Here is a 21,845-nt window from a genome sequence, read left to right on the forward strand (position 1 = left end):
CAGAGCGGTGGCACTAACAGTAAGGCCTTGCCCATGCTAGCCTAGGACGGACACACTGAAGGTTCATTGTTGTGTTGGCATTTACCTTGGACTCAGCTCTAGCTTTTGCTATTGGGCATTACACAATTCTATGCCACATTCACTTAGCTTATGTAATTAGCTAGTAATAATTATCTTACCAGATTCTTTGGAGGACCAGATCTAACAATGAGTATGAAATATGTTATAAATCACAAAATCTCTTACAACTCTAAGAAATTTTTGTATGCTCATTCAACAATTATTTACATAGAACCCTTATGGTGCAAACACCCTTTCAGGGATTTAAGTGATGTCAGCAAAAGAGATTAATCTTTGTCTTTCTGGAGCATATTTTTGCTTATGATAAAATACTTAATATTGTAGATTAATAGTACTATAGTAATATAAGGTAGTGCTTAATAAACATTTTGTAATCATGTTTTATATCAATTATTCTCAATGACAATAGTAGTGTAATTTTCATAAATATGTTAATCATTAATAATAATATTTATAAGTACTGATCATTATTATTGCCTTCTCATTACAATGATAGTATTTGTAGAGCCATTAATATAAAATTTCAAAATCTTAGTATTTATTTAATGCAAAGTCTAGTTAGATTGTACAATTGGTAAGTTTCCTGCCTTGCCTGAAGCAGACCCAGGTTCTATTCCCAGTACCTTATGGTCTTCTGAGCAACAGTAGGAGTTATCCCTGAGTGCCCACTGAGGAGCAAACCTGGAGAATTACCAGTGGGTCTCCCCACAAAACTCATTTACCTAATGCAATCCTTTGATTCTATAGTTGAGGATAGTTAATTTACAGAACTAAGCCTTTTTTGCTTAAAGTTTAAGGAACCTCATCCTAAAATAACTGACTCTATCAAATCAAACTATTGAATATTGATGAAGCTATTTCTTAACTTTAGTGTCTCAGAGAAACTTAGTTGGGTTGTTCAAGATTATGGAACAGTGAATGGTAAGCCTGAACCTTGATCTGCAGATTCCTTCCATGGTAGTGGTAGATTTCTGTCATGGTTGTATTTTGGTGACTCGTTTAGAAGCTTTATTTGTTCTACATTTATTTTATGTGGACGTACTACATTACATACTTTATAATTAAAAAAAATCTTGTACCATGGGTAAAGTCTCTTATTTTATACTGGAACCTTAATGAATTACTGTAGTGAATTATTGAGGATGTGATATATCTTTCATTCATGTCTGAACAACAGTGAATGTTGTTTTGAATATTGTTTGATAAAGTACAGTTTATTTTGGGGACCACACCCAGTGAGTCTCAAGGTTTACTCCTGGCTATGCTCTCAGAAATCGCTCCTGTCTTCGGAGACCATATGGGACACTCTGGATTGCACGCAGGTAATCCCTAGGTCAGCTGTGTGCAAGGCAAACATCTACTGCTGTGTGTTCCCTGTAGACCCAGAAGTACACTTTCTTTTTTTGTTTTTTTGGGTCATATCTGGCGGTGCCCAGGGGTTATTCCTGGATCTGCTCTCAGAAGTCACTACTGGCAGGCTTGGGGGACCATATGGGATGCTGGGAATAGAAACGGAACTGTCCTGTGTTGGCTGCATGCAAGGGAACTAACTACCTTACTGCTGTGCTATCACTCCGGCCCCAGAAATACACTTTTATATTCATTATTCCAATTATAGAATTGCATCTGATAATGATCTTATCTTAATTTAAAAATAAACAACTTAAATTTCAGAGATGGGATAAAAGTAAATGCATATATAACTGCACAAGTATTCACATAACTAAACAGAGCTATATATTTTGGCAAGATGTAGAGAAGCTAGAGCACTCATATATTGCCAATAAAATATAAAAATATAAAATATAAAAAGTTATATAACCAAAAGCAAATACTACCTCTTTCATAGTTATTTTAACAAAATAAGCATATATTAACTCCATGGATTCAGAAATTGTACCCTTGGATTAGTTCAGAGGTATGAAATGTTGTGTTCAAACAAATATCTCTGCATCACTTTTCATAATTTTTTTATACTTGAAAAATACTGACAATAGCTCAGATGTTCTCCAGTGCGAAAATGTTTGAAAAAAAATTATTGCAATCCGTACAATGGAAATAAACTCTTGCTTAATAAAAATGAATTGAGCATGGGAAAACCTGGACTGATTTCTAAGGAATTATGTCTGCTGATCAAAGTGGTCAACCTTGAGTTGACAAAACTCTTGACAGGAAGGCATGTCAATAGTTGCAGATGTACAGGACAAGAAAGTACTTATAAAATTCATTATTAATCAAAAGTACATATATGTTTCTTTCAGTAAAATATAGTAGGATTTTTGTGGTAGGGGGATATCTCTGTATCAGTCTAAGAATTACCGATTTTTGCTTGGGATAGAATTTCATAGAACTAAAAATGTTCAGTAATGAATGCTGGCTTAAAATTGGTCTGAACACAGCGGCTCAATAATAAGTAATGCCAGTTTCCTGTCTCTGATATTTTATACCTATATTATGTGTAAAACAATGAGTTACGTATTGCATTCTTGAATCTTACAACTTTTAAAAAGTATATTCAAAACAAAGCATTTTTATAGTAATAAGTTAAAGCATATTTTGATTCCTTATTAATTTTTCAATTATAAAGCCATCTTGCATTCATGCTTAATTTCCTTACTGAATTTTGAGAATTAGTCTTCTAATGACTTACAAAACATGTTGTGCAAATGGATCCTATCCTCACCAAGAGTTGCAAAACCCTTAATTTTTTTAAAGAAGCCATCAAAACTCTGGCCCTAGTGTTCATGCTCATGTAATAATATAGAATCAAAATCTTATATCATATGAATGGCTAAAGAAAGTGTGGTACATATACACAATGGAATATTATGCAGCTGTCAGAAGAGATGAATTCATAAAAATTTTCCTATACATGGATGGACCATGGAATCTATTATGCTTAGTGAAATAAGTCAGCGAGAAAGAAAGATGCAGAATGGTCTCACTCATTTATGGGTTTTAAGAAAAATGAAATACATTCTTGGAATAATAATTTTCAGAGACAAAAGAGAGGAGGGAGGAAGTTACAGCTCACCTCATGAAGCTCACCACAAAGAGTGGCAAGTGCAGTTAGAGAAATAACTACACTGAGAACTATCATAGCCATATGAATAAAATAGGGAACTGGAAAGCCTGTCTAGAGTACAGGTGGGGGGTGGAGGGATATTTGTAACACTGGTGTTCGGAATGTTGTACTGGTGAAGGGGGGATGTTCTTTACATGACTGAAACCTAATCACAATCATGTTTTTAATCAAGGTGTTTAAATATATTATTAAAAAATAATAATTTTGTAAATTATAGCACTTCAACAAAAATTTATAATAAAATCTCAGAACACTTCCATTAAGTAACAAGTTGATATAAAATAATAGATTTGGGACGGAGTGGTGGTGCAGGAAGTAGGGTGTTTGACTTGCTAACCTAGGATGGACAGCAGTTTGATCCCAGAGTCCCATATGGTCCCCTAAGCCAGGGGCGATTTCTTAGTGCATAGCCAGGAGTAACCCCTGAGCGTCACTGGGTGTGGCCCAAAACCAAAATTAAAAAATAATAAAAGAAAGACATTTTTCCTACAGAGATTTAAAGAAAAGTAAAATGAACTGAGAATCAGCTTATTCTTCATAAAGGAAAATAACAGCTGTGGCAGACAATGGGAGACATAGACCATTTTTTTACCTGAGGAAGTCGAGGTTTGTAGGGCAAGCTGCACTCAAGGTCAGCCAAGATGCTAGTCAGTGAGTCAATCTCAGCATCCAGGCTTGATCGTCTCTCTTCAATAGTCTTACTTCCAGGATTTCCCTGCAAGTACCAAAAGATATTTTACAAAGGGAAAATGCAGTATGTAATAATAGCAGAAGGAAAGGGACATAAAGAGAATAATCTTGTTCATATATGAGATATAATGAAGCATAGCAATAGAATAGAACATGAAAACAGTTCCACAAAACTGAGCTGTGGCGGAATGGCAGCGGAGAAGGAAATACATTATTAGAGATGAAGGAATGTGGACACTGATAGAAGTAGTGGTTTTGAAAGCTTAAAAACATGAAACTTTCATGCTTATAATCATAGTGCACCCATTTTTTTAGGCAATTAAACATAAGGGGGATGGGGTCTGGAATTTTGAAGCAAAGTGAGTTAAAATACTTTCCAGATCTTTATCGAGACACTCAGATCTATAATACTTTTAATAATAGAGTTCTATGCATACAATGTTCCAAAATGAAAGGACCACAGGAGTGTCCTCTTTCCATCACTAGTATCTCAAAATTCACTTGCAGACACCTCCATCATCTACAACACAGTTTTATCGACCAAATCAATAGCTATTTGGCATTTAGCCATTTACTAAGGTGAAATAATAATAATAATAATAATAATAATAATAATAATAATAATAATAGTCATGATTATATGATAGAACTGTCTCTAAGGAATTCAACCTAATTGTCTGTGCAGTTAGACTCAATCATAAATAAAGTGAGATTGGTATAATTCGTGTAATTCTTATGTACTTGAATATATATATATATATATACATATATATATATATAAAATGTAGTGCCTAGTAGAATTTAGTAAAAAAAAACATTTATCAAGAAAACAATAACTAAATGATGTGCCAACAATTCAGCATTACATTTTGTAATATTCTAAGAATCAGTGTATCCATTTTATTGAATGAATTGTAACATTTCTGATAGTAAATAGTTGCCTTCCGAGATCTGTATTTCCTTTTCCTGAATAACACGCTTACCAAATCATCTTCCTAATTCCCGAAACTCTAAATTCTTGCATAAAAGAGACCTAAGAAGATCAGTTTCAATGATTTATCCCTTATAAATTAAGCAAGTATAAGTTAATCCTTTGCAATTTCTAATCACAGCTAGGCACATTCTTTTTTGTTTTTCTCACACTATCACAACTTAATATTATCGCAATATGTACATTTGTTTTTTTATCTTCAATTCCCCCATGAAAAATATGAGTATAATGATGAAAAATTTCTCAGTTTTCTGGAAAACTATTGAAAACTATTGCTGATAAAAATGACAAACAAATCCCTAGTTCCATTCAATAAGAATTTTATTTCAACATCTTTTCAAGATAAGTTGCTTGAGGTCTGATGGGAGTGGTATGCTCGTAAATGTACTTGTGTAAGCCTGTGTCCATATTCATGTTAGTCCTTGAAAAATGTCCCTCATCTATCTCTTGTCACAAATCAAGAAAAAGAGTAAAATAATAGGCTTGCAATAATTCTATCTGAATACCCAGTTTGAGACAGCTCCATAAGCCCAGTGGGCTTTTGCATTTTTATAATTGCTTGCAATGTGCTAATCTTTGTATCATAAGTGATTTCACTTTTATACAATAATGTATTAATAACTATGAAGTACAGGTATCATATGGAATATGTCTTCTGAAAAAAGTAGAATAGGAAACTATAGAAATCACTGAATAAAATTTAATGTAAATCTCATTTGTGTGTCTTGGGGGGATGTTGAGTGACTATGCCTGATAGTGCTGAGGGTCCACATGTTACTCCATGCAATTCTTAACCCAGTTATGTGTGTCTGACAGTTCTATGCTAGAGGCTAATGATATTTACAAAGTTATAGTGTTGGTAACCAATAAAATTATACACAATAGTGTTGCAGGGGCCATAAACTGCCAGGGATAAAACTATTGCCTCGATTTTCAAGGCAGGTGGTACACCACCACTTTGAAATCTCTCTCTGTACTCTAAACTAGTTATATACATGTAAAATGCAATTTGAAAAAAATTTGATAATTTTTTTCTGTATGGATATAGACAGAATATATTTGTAATTGGCAACTGGAATTTGGTTTAAGTCCTCCCCAGGCCTAATGTTCTCATCTATAAGACAGAACATCTTCCCATCCTGTTTGAATGATGTCGAAAGATCCTGATAACCAAATGGATGGGAAAATAATCTGTAAGTTTTAATGTACTATAATTATGATAATTTTCATAAATAGCATTAATTATAGTATCCAGTAACTATATATTAATATGAATAATATACCTATTGTTAATTATTCTTCTATTTAAGGGGAGTATCATTCATTAACTGTTCCCTTGGGATATATTAAGGAGACAGAATTAAGTCAGATCTTCAACAGCTCTAGTTTACTATAGCCAAGTCACGTCACCTGCCCATACACTAAATAGTGGGCTATCTAACCACAGAGATATAAAAGTCACAGAATTACCTAAAGCCATACAGCTAAAGAACTAATTAAGAGTGTGCAACCAGCCTATGCATGCAAGACTTCAATTATTTATGTTTCCTTTATCTTCCTCCATTTGGAAGGACTTAATCCTCAGTGTTTTTAAATTTCTATATTAGATTAATACAATTTCACAGATTCAGGCTTAGTACTATGGCAGACCTAAACATAGGTCTATCCCCATTATATCTGACATTCTCATACAAGTTTTGCTTCTCTATTTCAGTCGCCACTTTGGATTAATTAGACTACTTTCTCAAGGTTAAATTTCTAATATCTTGAGTCCTGTCCAATACCCATGATAAAACTCCTTTTGGGTATCTGACCTACTCTCTCATGACCAGTAATTCAAGAATTAGTTTACTAAGCTGAATATTATGCTAGATATCAGAGACCACAGTTACATAATTAGGTAAAAAAAATCTTATACAATTATAAGTATATCTTCTCTAAACTCCCACACATCATGTTGCTTTACCAGTTAACTGACAAAAAATGATTTTTCCAAAGCTGAATCTTTTCTATATTTTATGGATCCCAAATGAATGTAATCACAATATAAATATTTTCCATGATAAAAAGAGAGGTTTCATTATTATTATAGTTTTGGCAGATGCTGAGAAAAAATAGTGAAAAACATGGGACAAAGGCTTATATGTAGGCCACTATTTTGGGAAGAATCCCAAGAAATAACCTAAAAATGCCCTTCTTACTGAAGGACTAGGAAGAGTTCAATAAATAGAGAAGTAGAGAATGTCATAAACTATCATTGAAACGATGGGCAAAATAGGCAGAAATTCCATGTCACTTTATTCATTCTGAGGTATCATTTGCATGTCCTGTGATGCCTAATGTCTACCCAGCCTATGTCTTGAATAAATAAAATGTTAGTCCTCATATTATATTTATGATAACTTTATGATTACATATGGTGTTTTATACACACAAAATTTTCCAATAGAAGAAATTAATAAACTTTCATTCAACGAAAAATTACACATGGCCAAAAGACACATAAAAAATTTCTCCTTGTCACAAATCCTCAGGGAGATGCTCATCAAGACAATAATGAAATATCATCTCACACCATAGAGACTGGCACACATCACAAAAACAAGAACCTGTGATGTGCAGATGCGGGGAGAAGGGAGTTCTCATTCACTGTTGGGGGGAAAGCAGACTGGTCCAAACTTTTTGAAAAAAAATATGACTATTCCTCAAATATAGAATTTAATGGGGTAGGAGTGATAATGCAGCGATAGGGTGTTTGCCTTGCACATGGATGATCCAGGATCCCTGGCATCCCATATGGTCCCCCCGAACGAAGAGAGATTTTTGAGAACTTAGCCAGGAATAATCCCTGATCATCACTGGGTGTGACCCCAAAAATAGAAGCTAAGCTTCGATATGATTCAGAAAAATCACTCCAAGAGGTTTACCCTAGGAACAAAATGAGAAAAAAACACAATACAAAAATGCTCTCTGCATTATGTTCATTGCTGCACTATTTATACTAGCCAAAATCTGGAACAACTCAGGTGCCCAACAACAGACAATTAGCTAAAGAAACTGAACAAATTGAAAACCAGGTGATAAAGTTTTGAGACCCACGTGATGATGAATGGTACACATATACTAGATCTTATATAAAAGTTGGGAGAAAGTAGGTTTCATGATTATCTAATTGATGGATTTTACTATTTAGGGCACAGTTAGGAACTAATGACAGATCTCATAAAAAGGATAAGACTTGAGCTTCCAAGGCAAGCACAGAAGCAATTTAATCTCTCTTAATTCACTTCCATGTTTACCAAATATAAACCTTTGGGCAGAACCAAATCATCTGCTTTATGCTATTCCTTTCTCCACCCCAATTGTTTTCCACATTGAATTTGAAATAAGCTGGCTTAGAATTTCGTTTTACTGGTTCTAATGGAAAGCTAGTAATAACTGGAACAATTTAATTAAAATCTCACAACCCTAACATATGTAAAGAGAATTCTTTACTAACTCAATTTTCAAAAAAGAGGAAAAAATATTTCTCTCATTTGACAGTTCTATGTTCTCACCCATAGTGTCAACAGAGCCAACAAAATCTATTTCACTTTTCATCATTCATAGAAATGGCAAAGATATTTACCACCTCAGAGGGTGCTGTGACTTTCCATTTGTTGGTTTTTATGAAATCCCCTGAGCTCTCTGATAAATAAAATCTAGCTTAGCATTATTCATTGCACCCTGCTGCATCTTAATACATATTCAATTATAAACCAATAATAATAATACAGAAATCTCCACAAATTAGCTCAATTATAGTAATAGATTTTTTTCTCACTCCACTGTCACAGTTTTATCTCAACAGAATTGTTGATATTTGGAGACAATAAAATCTCTCATTAATCTTCACTTATTGATATCAACATTTCCTCTATTAAATTTCCTATATTGTTTGGCTGAGTATTCCTGAAAATATCTGAGACACTTCCATTTCTCCTAAATTTCCCTTTCAATGACTCTTTACAAGATCTTTCTCAAGGTGGTGGCCATTTCCTAATTGAAGTCCTCAACTGCAATAAACTCCTAACCATTCTACCATTATCATCACTTCTTAATAGTCAACTGATTCTATGTTATAGTGATGCATCTAAATGGAGATAAGTTTATTCTACTCACCCTCCAAAAGTTATTGTGCCCTAATGGTCACTAAAAAAAGACTCACATTAGGAAAATCTCAAAACTATCATCAATGTGACTAAAGAGCAGTGAGCACTGATTAATTTAACTTGATTAAAATACTCTGCATAAGGCACACACACACACACACACACACACACACAAACATTTTTCCAAGAGTGACAACAAAGAGAGACTCAAACAGAGAAGCTATCAAGGGACTTTGCTACTATTTACCTATATATGTATTTAGTTCATATTACTTATTCTCAGGGAAGATTCTGGAACTAGCCAATTCATGAATTGACAAGGAAAGATCACTAGAACACCATGCCTTCCCATTGCCATTCCTGCCTGTATCTCTGGGGCTAGTACATCTTGCAGGACTGTTTTGCTGAAAACATTCTCACTGTTTAAGCCTTTAACAATGCATAGCTGAGATTGAGGAATCTGTGTCTAGTGCAATTGAGGTTTTTTTCAAGAGATAAAATAAGGAACTTGTGTTATTTCACTATTTTCACTACCAAAAAAAACATATTTATTTTCCTCTTTTTTTGTAATGGAACTGAGGAAACACATGTCAGATTGCCATGAAAAGGGGCTGCACTTTCCAAACAATGGCAATACTAAATATAGAAAAGTTTGATTTTCTTAAATGTATGTAACTTCTCCCATTTCCTTTATCCAACACATTAAACTAGTGTACAAAAGTGGTATATGCTGAAACTTTTCATGTTTACATCAAAGAAATACTTGGATGAGCTATAGAAGCCAAAACTGAGGAAGAATATGAAATTTAGGATCATCTCTTAAATATGGGTAAAGTTTATGATCAGTTGTGAGAGCACAATGCTTCAAGCAACAAGAAACACTAGGAAACAGCTTAGCATGTCAAGCTGACAATGAGGAATCAGCATAAATGGGCAAAGACTAAAAAAGAAAATGGTGCTGATAACATCTAACCCCATCAAAAAATGGGGAGAAGAAATGAACAGACACTTTGACAAAGAAGAAATACGCATGGCCAAAAGACACATGAAAAAAATGTTCCACATCACTAATCATCAGGGAGATGCAAATCAAAACAACGATGAGATACCACCTCACACCCCAGAGAATGGCACACATCACAAAGAATGAGAATAAACAGTGTTGGCGGGGATGTGGAGAGAAAGGAACTCTTATCCACTGCTGGTGGGAATGCTGTCTAGTTCAACCTTTATGGAAAGCGATATGGAGATTCCTCCAAAAACTGGAAATCGAGCTCCCATACGATCCAGCTATACCACTCCTAGGAATATACCCTAGGAACACAAAAATACAATACAAAAACCCCTTCCTTACACCTATATTCATTGCAGCTCTATTTACCATAGCAAGACTCTGGAAACAACCAAGATGCCCTTCAACAGATGAATGGCTAAAGAAACTGTGGTACATATACACAATGGAATATTATGCAGCTGTCAGGAGAGATGAAGTCATGAAATTTTCCTATACATGGATGTACATGGAATCTATTATGCTGAGTGAAATAAGTCAGAGAGAGAGAGAAAAACGCAGAATGGTCTCACTCATCTATGGGTTTTAAGAAAAATGAAAGACACCCTTGTAATAATAATTTTCAGACACAAAAGAGAAAAGAGCTGGAAGTTCCAGCTCACCTCAGGAAGCTCACCACAAAGAGTGATGAGTTTAGTTAGAGAAATAACTACATTTTGAACTGTCCTAATATTGAGAATGTATGAGGGAAATGTAGAGCCTGTTTAGGGTACAGGCGGGGGTTGGGTGGGGAGGAGGGTGATTTGGGACTTGGGTGATGGGAATGTTGCACTGGTGATGGGTGGTGTTCCTTTTATGACTGAAACCCAAACACAATCATGTATGTAATCAAGGTGTTTAAATAAAAAAAAAAAAAAAAAAAAAAGAAAAAAAAAAAAGAAAATGGTGGGAAATCAGGTGTACTCTTCTATAAAGAGTGAGATTAACCATGGAGTATTGTGAAAATCAATGGAAAAATGGAACTTAATGTTCTAGCCAATAAAAAAGAAGCCATAGGAAGAAAATATGGTTTTTTGAGAATGATTGATTAGAGTTATGCTGCTTCAAGTAGGAGAAAGTAGAATCAGAGCAATGAGTCATAATGCAGAAATGAGTTAGGACAAAGTGGAAGATGAATAAATTCCAGCAAACCTGGCCAGTGAGAGAGGTGCTGTGTGTGAATTTGAATATGTTGAATATGCATATGACTATGCATACATACATGTGTGTACATACACACATGTGTGCTGTATGTACCTGGGCTTATTTTTTCTTAGCTCTACTGGTGATGTTCAGGTCAGAGGTACAAGCATGATGGTTCAATACTTAGGGATACTCTGGAGGAACTCAGGTACATTGGTCATGTGATACCAAATTTTAAACTCAGGATCTTGCACATGTTAGGTATATTCATTACCATTTAGAGTATACCCAATGCTCTGAGATATATTTGAGCAAAATAGAAATCAGATATTGGTGGTAGGTAATTTTCAGAAGATCATACCTTGTTCCAGAGCCATAGCACAGTGGTTAGGGCATTTGCCTTGCACACTGCTGAACTCGATCGATTTCTGGAATCCCATGTGATCCTGTGAGCCTGCCATGCATAATATCTGAGTATAGAGCCAGAAGTAAGCCCTGAGCACCATCAGATGTGGACCAGAATCATAAAAGATGATGCATACTACCAATGACTAGATTTTAGAGTTCACGAGACTAAAATTTATGGTGACAGTGCTAACAGAAAAGTAGTGATGGAAAAAAAGATGATGAGTAGAATTTAGGGCATGTTAAAATGTCAGGAGACACAAAGTTTTCACTGAGGAAAAAAAACTATGCATTAATGACACAACATTGTCAGAGAAAGACAGTGTCAAGTGTCATAACCAGTTCAAATTATTAAGAAGACAAAAATCAAAGTTGACTCTATTAGAGCTATAATTTCTCCAGGGAGAAAGTAAAAGAGAACATACATGAAACTCTAATTTAAAGCAAAATAAAATTAAAAAATGGTGTTTGGTAAATAATATAAAAAAATAGTCACAAAAATTTAAGAAACCAAGTAATTTCTGTTTAATAAAAATAAAAGGAGGAAGAGAAAAGGTTCAAATTATCAAGAGTGTTACATGCCTGCAAGAGGAAATAGATGTCATTAAAAAAAGCATCATTGGGGAATCAGAGGAAATGGAAAACACACACAAGAGCCATTTTTTCTAGAGCTAAAATGAATTAAGTTCATGTTAGGACTGTGACTTATCCCAGTATACAGTGAAAAACATGATGGGGCAAATAGTGATAAAGGAAGAGAGACACATTTAACAAACTTTATGTTAATATTTCTATAAAAATTTAGTGACCACAAACTCGTTTCTATCCCTAGTGTGTCAAAGTGAATTATCAAAACAACACTGCATGACTTTCAATATGCTAAAAAGAAAATGAAAATAATTCTCTAGAGGTAGACTTCAACTTATGAAATCGCTTGATTTCAAATGAAAATAAAAGCAATAAAATCTCTTCAATGTGTGCAATGATATATTATTCTGGTTGTAGTTTTTATTTAATTATTTAATTACCATATTTTCCGGCATATAAGACGACTTTTGAAACAAAATAAAAGTCAACCGAAAATCGGGGGTCGTCTTATACGCCAAGTATATCCTGAAAAATGTTTCACTATGCCGCTAAACGAAAATTATCTGAATATTGCCACAAAACGAATTTTTCAACTCGGTCCTGCACCAATCACTGCAAGGCTGCTCTGACCGCCTCTCTAACTCAGCCAATCCAAGCAGGCTTTTTATGCATGCAAATTAGACAATGTTCTGGACCCAAATCTACACTGTCAAAAGCCTGCTCATATTGGCCAGAGTCAGAAAAGAAGTCTATTACAGTATGACCTTTGGACCTTTGTTTGTTGTGATTGGCTCACTGTGGTACATGAGCACAGGAACACATGCAGCACAGGAACATTCTGTCTGATACAGCGAATATAGGCCTAAACCTATGTTTTAACTGCAAAATTAGGGGGTAGTCTTATACGCTGGTCTATTTATATGCTGGAAAATACGGTATTTATTTAAGAAATACTTGATTCTGATATTACCAGGGACTCCAGAAGTTAAGAGATGGTCTTAGAAAGTCAGGATCCTGATGTTGCAGTTCATATATTATGACTAAAAGCAGGAAATAAATTTGTCTTTGGGAGATACTTATTCTTTGAAATATATGCAATGCCGTCAAACAAGCCATTTTTAAAGGCTATGAAAGGAATTATGCTCTAAATATAGAAGTAATTTAATTTCTAGTGGAATTAAAGCTCAAAGATGTGGAAATAATATTAAAAATTATTTTTCAGGTAACTTTCTGATTAAGAAAGTACTATCAAGTGAGTTATTTTCATCTAAGTGTCAAAACACCCCAAAGTTAGAAAAGATAGAACTCTCTTACTAGTTCATGACTAAAGAAACTGTAATTGAGCTCTCATAAATGAGTAACCTCTAATTCACATATTATCTTCATGCATACTTTAAAATTCAAAAAAGATTGTTCTAGGACAAGCATAAGCTCCTTTAAGCAGTAGAGGGAATAAGACAAGTTGCAGAGAAAGGAGCTTTTCCTTATCTTACCCACTCTAGATCTTCCATCACCCCAATACTTCTTCCAGAATAAAAAGACTTTCAAATTATAAATCCATTGCTTTCAAAAATAACAGCAAATTACAATGCTAATATTATGAGTTCTGCTTAGGAGTAGATTACTTCGTTGTATTTATATTTTGCTTTAATTTTTTAATGTTCTTCTTTTCACTGACATTTCATTAGTTTACATTAAAATTTTTCAAATCCTTGGGGCCTGAATGATAGCACAGTGGTAGAGCATTTGCCTTTAATGTGATTGATCCAGTTGGATTCCTGGCATCCCGTATGGTGCCCCAAGCCAAGAGCAATTTCTGAGAACATAGCCAGGGGTAACCCTTGAGCGTCACCAGGTAAGGCCCAAAACAAAAAAAAACAACAATTTAAGGTCCTCTCCATTTTAAAAGAAACACCTGCCAACCAACACTTTTCTCCAAATATCCCAAATTCTATTTTTATATAGCAATAAAATGTAACATATTTGATAAATTTGATATATATCAAAGCTAACTAAGGAAAAAATTTCAATTTAAGGGTCAAGACCCAGACCCTTAACTAGGTTTAACCTGGGTCTATGTTTTAACATCAAAGTACACTTTTCCTGTATATACAAATACAGATAAATTTTTTCTTTAAAACTCAAGGTAATATTAGAATAGACTTCAACAACAAAACACAACAAAAGCGAAAGCTTCCAAATAATTAAAGTACATGTAGAGGAAAGTGACAATTGGTGTTTTGTGTCCTTCACTGAAAAAAGAATATAAAGAAAGACTAACAATAAAACATTGATAGCAAAACAGAGAACTTGGCATGCTTTAGAGGATTGACGGGTTTGATCCCAGCCTAGGATGCTTAATACCATGGAAACCTGGAACATTACTTAACCTCTCAGAGCCTGTACTTTCATCAGCAGAAGATAGAGAAAGATATCCTTACCATTCCCTTTTTATAAATTATTTAAATGCCCAAATGAAAAATGCCATGAAGTTCTGATATTTGTGTGTGTGTGTGTGTGTGTGTGTGTGTGTGTGTGTGTGTGTTTTAAAAAACTGGAAGTACATTTTAGAATGTAAGAAATTTATAGGAATTTTGGGTAGGTTAGATTCACAAAAGCTAATAATAAAATGGTAAAATAAAAACTTTAACCTCTCCAGGAATTAAATTAATATTTCATGTAGTAGTATATTTTGAATTATCTACTAAGGACTATCTAAATACTTGACCTTTGAATAGATCCAATAACATCAGCCTTGCACAGAAAACATCCCCTAGAACAGAATAGCTTCAAAAATAAAAAAAAAAGTGCTAATGTCCTACTGTTTGATTCTGGCATGTTTTATAATGATTTTACCCCTTCATTCAGATCATTATTCTTTATCCACATTGAGTGGATTATGTAAACTACAAAGGCACTAAAGTATTTGTGAGCTCAATGGGTTTCCTTACCAAATCCAAGAATAAAAAGTATAAAACTCAGTCTATGTGGAGATTTTTCAGAGAATTTGTGGGGGAGAGGGAGTTCTGCTTATTTTCACTAAAGAATTTGAGATAAAGCTAGCTAGGTGGCCCTGGCCCCTAGCCATGAACACTTACTGTTGATGACTTTAGTGTTCATTGAGACTTTAAAATCATCTACATTCTCTCATTTGAAATGGCATTGATGTTAAGCCAAGAGTTTTTAAAGGTTCCAAAATGAATTTCGGTTTTGTTTTTGTCCACTTAAAAATAAATCAGTGCTTCCATGATACCTGTGAGATCTAAACATGCTGCCTTGACTTTTTTGGCCCTAAATTTTTTCTTTTTGTTTTTCATTTATAAAAATTAATATGTGATGTTCTCACATATAAAGATTAAGTAAGATAATTTGAAAAGCACTAAAAAATTATAAAGAGGTAAAATTTTGTTACCAAGGCTCTAAATTTTAGAACTGTAAGAGATCTACAAAACTAATGAAAATATCTGTTCTGCAACAGGATTTTGATAAGAGCATTTCTTTAGAAAAAAGAATGATTATCACCAAGTACAAAGAGCAGTGAATAGAATCACTAGTGAGCACTGGAAAAGATGTGGTGCAAATTAAAGAGAGTGATGACCATAAAAAATTTCAATTCTGAGACAAGCTAATGCTGACTTACTGTACTAACACCTTAACAATATACATCTACTAAACCTTACAGTTGTCAAATATATGCAATATCTTCAAAGTTTAACATTATCACTTGGAAGTCCCATAAAAATCTAAAGAGACAAGTACAATAATTACTGGCAAAGGTCAAATAACCTGTTCTTAATCATGTAGCATGTGTTGAGGGGCCAGAATGAACCAGGTGGCATGTTCTAAAGAGTCAAAGAGTGCTGCCAACCCCCCACTCCCAAGCAGTACTTGTAGCCCCACCACCACTCACCCTATACATGCCAGGAATTTTTATGTAAGTGAAAAATCATACTTAAATGTAAAAAATATTAATAATTATTTTATTTACAAAATAATTGATAATAATAAATAGTAAATGTAATATAAATTTAATATGATTTTTGAATATAGACCATAAACCATTTCAGATTTTTCTCATTTTCCTTCTCTTTTAAATTGATTATAGCCAATTCTAACCAATTCAACATGAACTCAAAGCTACAGTTTATTAGCAGTTAATTCTCTCAAGAGTCAGAGAATTCAAAACTGTCTGTATGGAGTGTCTCTCAAGTGAAATTTATTTTCCAGATGATATGGTAAACACACTACTAGACAACCAACAACATGTATATAATGTGACTCATAGATATAGTAACAAATACTTGCATTATTAAAATACTTGCTTTTTAAGAGTAAATTTAACAGTAAAAATAAAGGCTTATTGTATACTCTGAGTGCTTTGCTTCTTTTTATACATTTTCTTTTATTTTATTGCTGAAAAATACATTCTCTCATCTGAAAATTTAACTTCTGTTAAACAATCAAAGTTCAGCTCAATTATAATTGTTTCCGAGAATATTACTGATCTCCAGTCATAGATAATTCTTCTTCTCCGATTCTCTACCACAACATAAGATTTAGACAGTTTTTTGATCAAAAGCATGATGACTAGGCATAATCTACCACAAAACACTAAAGAAAAACTATGTATCTTTAGAACTTGTTTCTAAAGTACTGTACCATATGCCCCAATTCATTATCCTTCAAGTCTTTTTCACCTTTGCAGTCACTAATATACAAATTGCTACATTGAAAGGGACTGATCATAACCGAAACATCAGAAAGAGATGGGTTATAATTTTCAGTTTTCTTGCAAACTTTATATTGTGAATGAAATCAAATATTACAAAGTTTAGTGTTTGCACCTTGGATCTCATGTTACCAGTGTTGTGGAGTTTGTGTTTTAGATAGATATACTACTCTCTCAGATCACCAATGTAACAAGAGTCTATTATTTCCCTTTCTCATCTACTTCCTTCCCACTTTGATATCTTTACTTCTGTCTTTCTCCCCCGCTAAGATCTGGAACAAGGGTGAGGTAGGCACTCCTTCCTTAAAACATTATATTTTCTTATCCAATTATTCTATATACCAGAGATCAGTGAATTCATTTTGTGTTTGTCCATCTTCTGACTTACTTCACTCATCATGATAATTGCAAGATATCATCTGCTGTATATTTCTAAAGTTATAATTCCCAACTTATATGCCTAGCATATAAGAGGTGTCTAATTTATAAAGATTGAATGAAGAGTGAAAATAAGAATGAAATATGGTGACTGGGTATCTATAAGCAGTGATGTCAGCATGATTCATTTCGGGGTTGAAAACCCAAAGCCCATAGAGAATGGTCTGTGTAGTACTCAAAATTACTCTTTTTTTAATTGATAATTTTTATTTTGACCAAAGTGGATTACAAATCTTTCACAGTAGAATTTTAGGTGTATAATGACATTGAATCAGGGGCATTCCCACCACCAATGTTGACCTCCCTCCACTCTGTTCCCAGCATGCATCCCATATCACCCCTCCTTTGACCCCTCTCCCCCGGGCTCAAAATTACTCTTAGGTCTGTGCTCAGGAATTGTATACTTGTGGTGATGCTTGGTTGATGTGAATTTGTATGGTGCAAAGGCTAAATGAATAAAGGTTGAAAGTAAACAAGACAAGTGCCTTTGTCCCTCTACTAACACTCTAGTCCTAATGGTAAGTTATCTTAATTAATTGATATTCTGTCACTTATCATGCTGTTATAATATCCATGCAAATAATCCCAACACTCACTTATCACCAGTGTACCTATCTTCCCTCCACACCAGGAATCCAATATCCCTCTCTTTCAATCCTTCTCGATTTCCAATCTAAAAAAAAAAAATAACTGTTTTGGTCAGTTCTCCTAGTGTTGTTTTTGACCCTCTGCCATTATCTTACTGTATTTCTTTAAATCCCATATATGACATAGATCATTTTGTATCAATACTTTCTTTGAAACATGATTCTTAAAGATAAATCTCACACTTGTTTACTAAAATTTTGTTTTCTCACATTTTTAAAACAAGTATTTTTGATAATAAACATTTGTCTAGTGCAGAGGAAAACAAAAGGTTACAACAAAAGAAAATAAGGGAATCAATACAAACAGCAGTAAAAGCTGATTCTATCACATAAAGGCATTGAATCCCCTTGGTCTGAATCCACTTAATCAAACCATCTGGTATATTATGATAAAGGACAACACCAGGAATAAACATTTCTCAAATTCAATATAAGCTTTGTTCTGAAATGATCAGATCTTTTCCTTCTTGGTCTGTTTTCCCATTTGCAAAGAGACACACTAGAAAATGCGTGTGCGCGTACACGTGTACACACACACACACACACACACACACACACACACATATCTGTCTGACCCAAGTCGCACTAAGTGATCTCTAAGGTCTCTTTCAGTCCTATAAATTATAATTCTTATAGTCACACTTAGTAGACATTCTATTGGCACTGGCCTAAAAATTTGACTAGATATATAAACAGACTTCTACATAAAAACACACATTTACCAGCTATAATTTGGACTTGGCACCATGAGGTTTCACCATGGCTGAGAGAAAAAATGTGCAAAATTTTCTCCAGTTATTAAATTACTTTGGATTCCATTATATCTCATATCTTAAGGTGGTATATAAATGGCTAGAGTGAGGTCAAGAAACTATCTTTTCCAAGTCACTGCCACACAAGAGGATGGCATATCTTTTTTTTTTTTTTTGAAATTTTTAGCAATCTTCCATATAGTGGATTAACATGTTTCTACTACCAGATTTGTCCTTTTCCATTTGGCAAACTCTATTTTATTTTTTAACATGCTTCCTTCTGTTTTGCAGACAATTTAAGCCAACATGGCAACAGGCTTTTCATGTATTTCCTTTCTTTTCAAAAACAAAGACATGATTTTAGAATACATATCAGGATGTGGCATACACAGAAATATTATTGTTGTTGTAATTTTATTAAAGTTTAATATATGAATTTTACTTTATTAAATGCCTTTTGTAAATACTATTCTATTCCCTATTTATATTAAATAGCAATGATATAATATCAAATTATCTGTATGAGCATTAAGGTTAAGCAATTGAAATTCCATTTGTATTTCTTTTAATTGGCAAAGTTAGAGATAGTTACCTTATTTTTAAATATGAAAATACTGGGAATAAGTACAACTTGCTCTCAAGATGACACACTAAAATGCTGCCTAAAACACCAGGTCAAATTTATTTAGAACTAAAGATTTTAAGTAAAACAAAATGGTTTTCATAACAATCCATGAGAATCAAAAGACTAAGGAAAAGTAATTGAGTGAAATCAATGATATGCTAAGAAATACCTCCAAGACAAAAATAGAGAGCAAAAATATATGTAAAAGGGAAACAGCAGGGTTTTTTTTTTGGGGGGGGGGGGTTTCTTTTGTTTTGTTTTGTTTTTGGAGCACACCCAGTGATGTTCAGGGGTTACTCCTGGCTATACGCTCAGAAATCGCTCCTGCTTAGGGGACCACATGAGACACAGGGGATCATGAGGTCCATTCTGGATCAGCCACGTGCAAGAAAAATGCCCTACCACTGCACTATTGCTTTGGCCCAGAAACAGTATATATTTTTAAAAATTAATTAAAATGACCAAAAACAATCATATTATTTTTATATGCCAAGATATTTCTGTTCTATAAAACATAAATTCTGTAGAGCTCTTATCTATTGCTTTTTTTTTTTTTTTTGGTTTTTGGTTTTTGGGTCATACCTGGCAGTGCTCAGGGGTTACTCTTGGCTCTGTGCTCAGAATTCGCTCCTGGCAGGTTCAGGGGATGGGATTTGAACCAACAACCTCTGTAAGCAAGGCAAACACTTTACTTCCATGCTATCTCTCCGACCCCTATTTCTGAAGTCTAATATTTCTTTTTTCAATTTTATGAGAATATAAAACAGAGAAAATGTGTTACTTATCTCAGTCAGAAAATTTGTACTTTAAAAAAATACCTAGTTTTTAAGCTGAATTAGAGTTGACTGAAAATAATTGAAAAAATATTAAAAAAAACCAGATGAATTAAACTTGCATATATATTTATATATAAACTGCTCTAATTTATGAGGTGAAATCTGAAAGTATAAAGGCCCTCTGACTCCTTTATTTTTATTCCCTCCCCAAACTAGTTAGATATCATCACCTTAGTAAGTCTAGGGCATCAGCATCCCTTACTCCTTGCACAGATTATGTTCCAATGTACTTTGATATAATTTTATCTTCTTTACCTCCACTACTTCACAAGTAAGCTTTACTCTGTGTTTTTCAATACAAATTTCCTAGTATTAAAACACAGAGGCACAGAATAGTTGTTGAACAAACAAGGTATTTCTTTGTCTTGTGCAAACTGAAAATTAGAAAAAAATTCAGGGGAAAACAAGCATTTAAGCTGTTACTTCTTATGAATCTCCCACCTTAAAAATGAGCATAAGAAATGGTAAACATAGTAAGGTAAACAAATAAGATCAACATGCACTCACTAATTACCAACTAATTATTTATAATTTCACCTAGCCTTGAGTTTGAAGTGCCAGCAACCATTCCAATTGACCTGCAAACATTTCTTTACTTTTCTAAAAAGACACCATATTTTTGTTCAATGTAGTGGTAATATAATATCATCCTTCTAAAAATACTAATGCCATGTCTTTGTTGTGTTAAATCTCTTCTTGATATTAATGCTAGGTATTTCTTAAATGGGAAGGCCAACATTTGTGCAACTTCATATCCACATAGATAAAGACTTTCAAATCTGTTTCTGACTCCACATGAGTTTCTCTACAAGGCATATTCTCTGGAGCAAGATATTTACATATAATCAATATAATATGCATCTCTAACCTCATTCAGAAGTTAAAAAACCTAAGGAAATTTACAGTTTTGATACAGAAATGTGGCCTAGAAAGTGAGACTCCCAGTGACTAACCATATTGATCCTATTCACATAGACTGCAATATGTGTAGATGAAGGAAAAAAGGCAAGCACAATTCTGTGTTCTGAGAACAGAGAACATCTCAAAAGGTTTTTCTACACAACAGGAAACATAAAATAAATAAACTAAAATAAAAACTGAAAAATAGAATAAAACAAAACTTTAGAACGGAAGATCATTTGCTGTTTCAGAACTTATAGTGGCACTCTGAGAAGCTAGAATTGGTCATTCTGATTTTCAGTAACTTATTCCTTGAGAATTATAATACTTACTTGAGGCTCTGGATAAATGTCTACTGAGTTCATAAACTTTATTATAACCAGAAGTTTCATGTACACAACTTCTAAACTTGACTTAAATCAAAGATCTTACCTGAGACCTGACAGCACCTTCTTCAAGCGGTGGTGGAGGAGGGAAGTTTCCAGAGCCAGATGGAAGAACAATGGGATCATCCAGAGGAGGAGGTGGAGGTGGAAGAAAATCACCTACAAAATGGAAATACAAGGACATTGTAATGAATGCAATTTCATAATTTTACTATAATAAAATGATATAAAACTTTTAAATTTTGCAATGATTTTTATTGTCATTTTATTGTGCTAACATCTACTTATTTTGCTATAGTAAAAACAATTATTTCCACTTCTAATATACCACTGTTTAATTAAAAACT

The 21,845-nt window shown here is 33.7% G+C and overlaps 1 protein-coding gene across 1 annotated transcript in view; it reads right to left on the bottom strand.

Moving 5' to 3' along the window:
* Positions 1–21,845, bottom strand: part of LPP (LIM domain containing preferred translocation partner in lipoma) — a 491,757-nt gene that overhangs the window by 348,835 nt on the left and 121,077 nt on the right. The window contains exons 3-4 of the mRNA XM_049775963.1: positions 21,545–21,657; positions 3,759–3,881 (exon numbers count right to left, since the gene is read on the bottom strand). Coding sequence (XP_049631920.1) covers positions 3,759–3,881; positions 21,545–21,657 — 236 coding nt within the window. The remainder of the gene's footprint in view (positions 1–3,758; positions 3,882–21,544; positions 21,658–21,845) is intronic.

The sequence above is a fragment of the Suncus etruscus genome, chromosome 6, assembly GCF_024139225.1.
Source record: "Suncus etruscus isolate mSunEtr1 chromosome 6, mSunEtr1.pri.cur, whole genome shotgun sequence".
NCBI lineage: Eukaryota > Metazoa > Chordata > Mammalia > Eulipotyphla > Soricidae > Suncus > Suncus etruscus.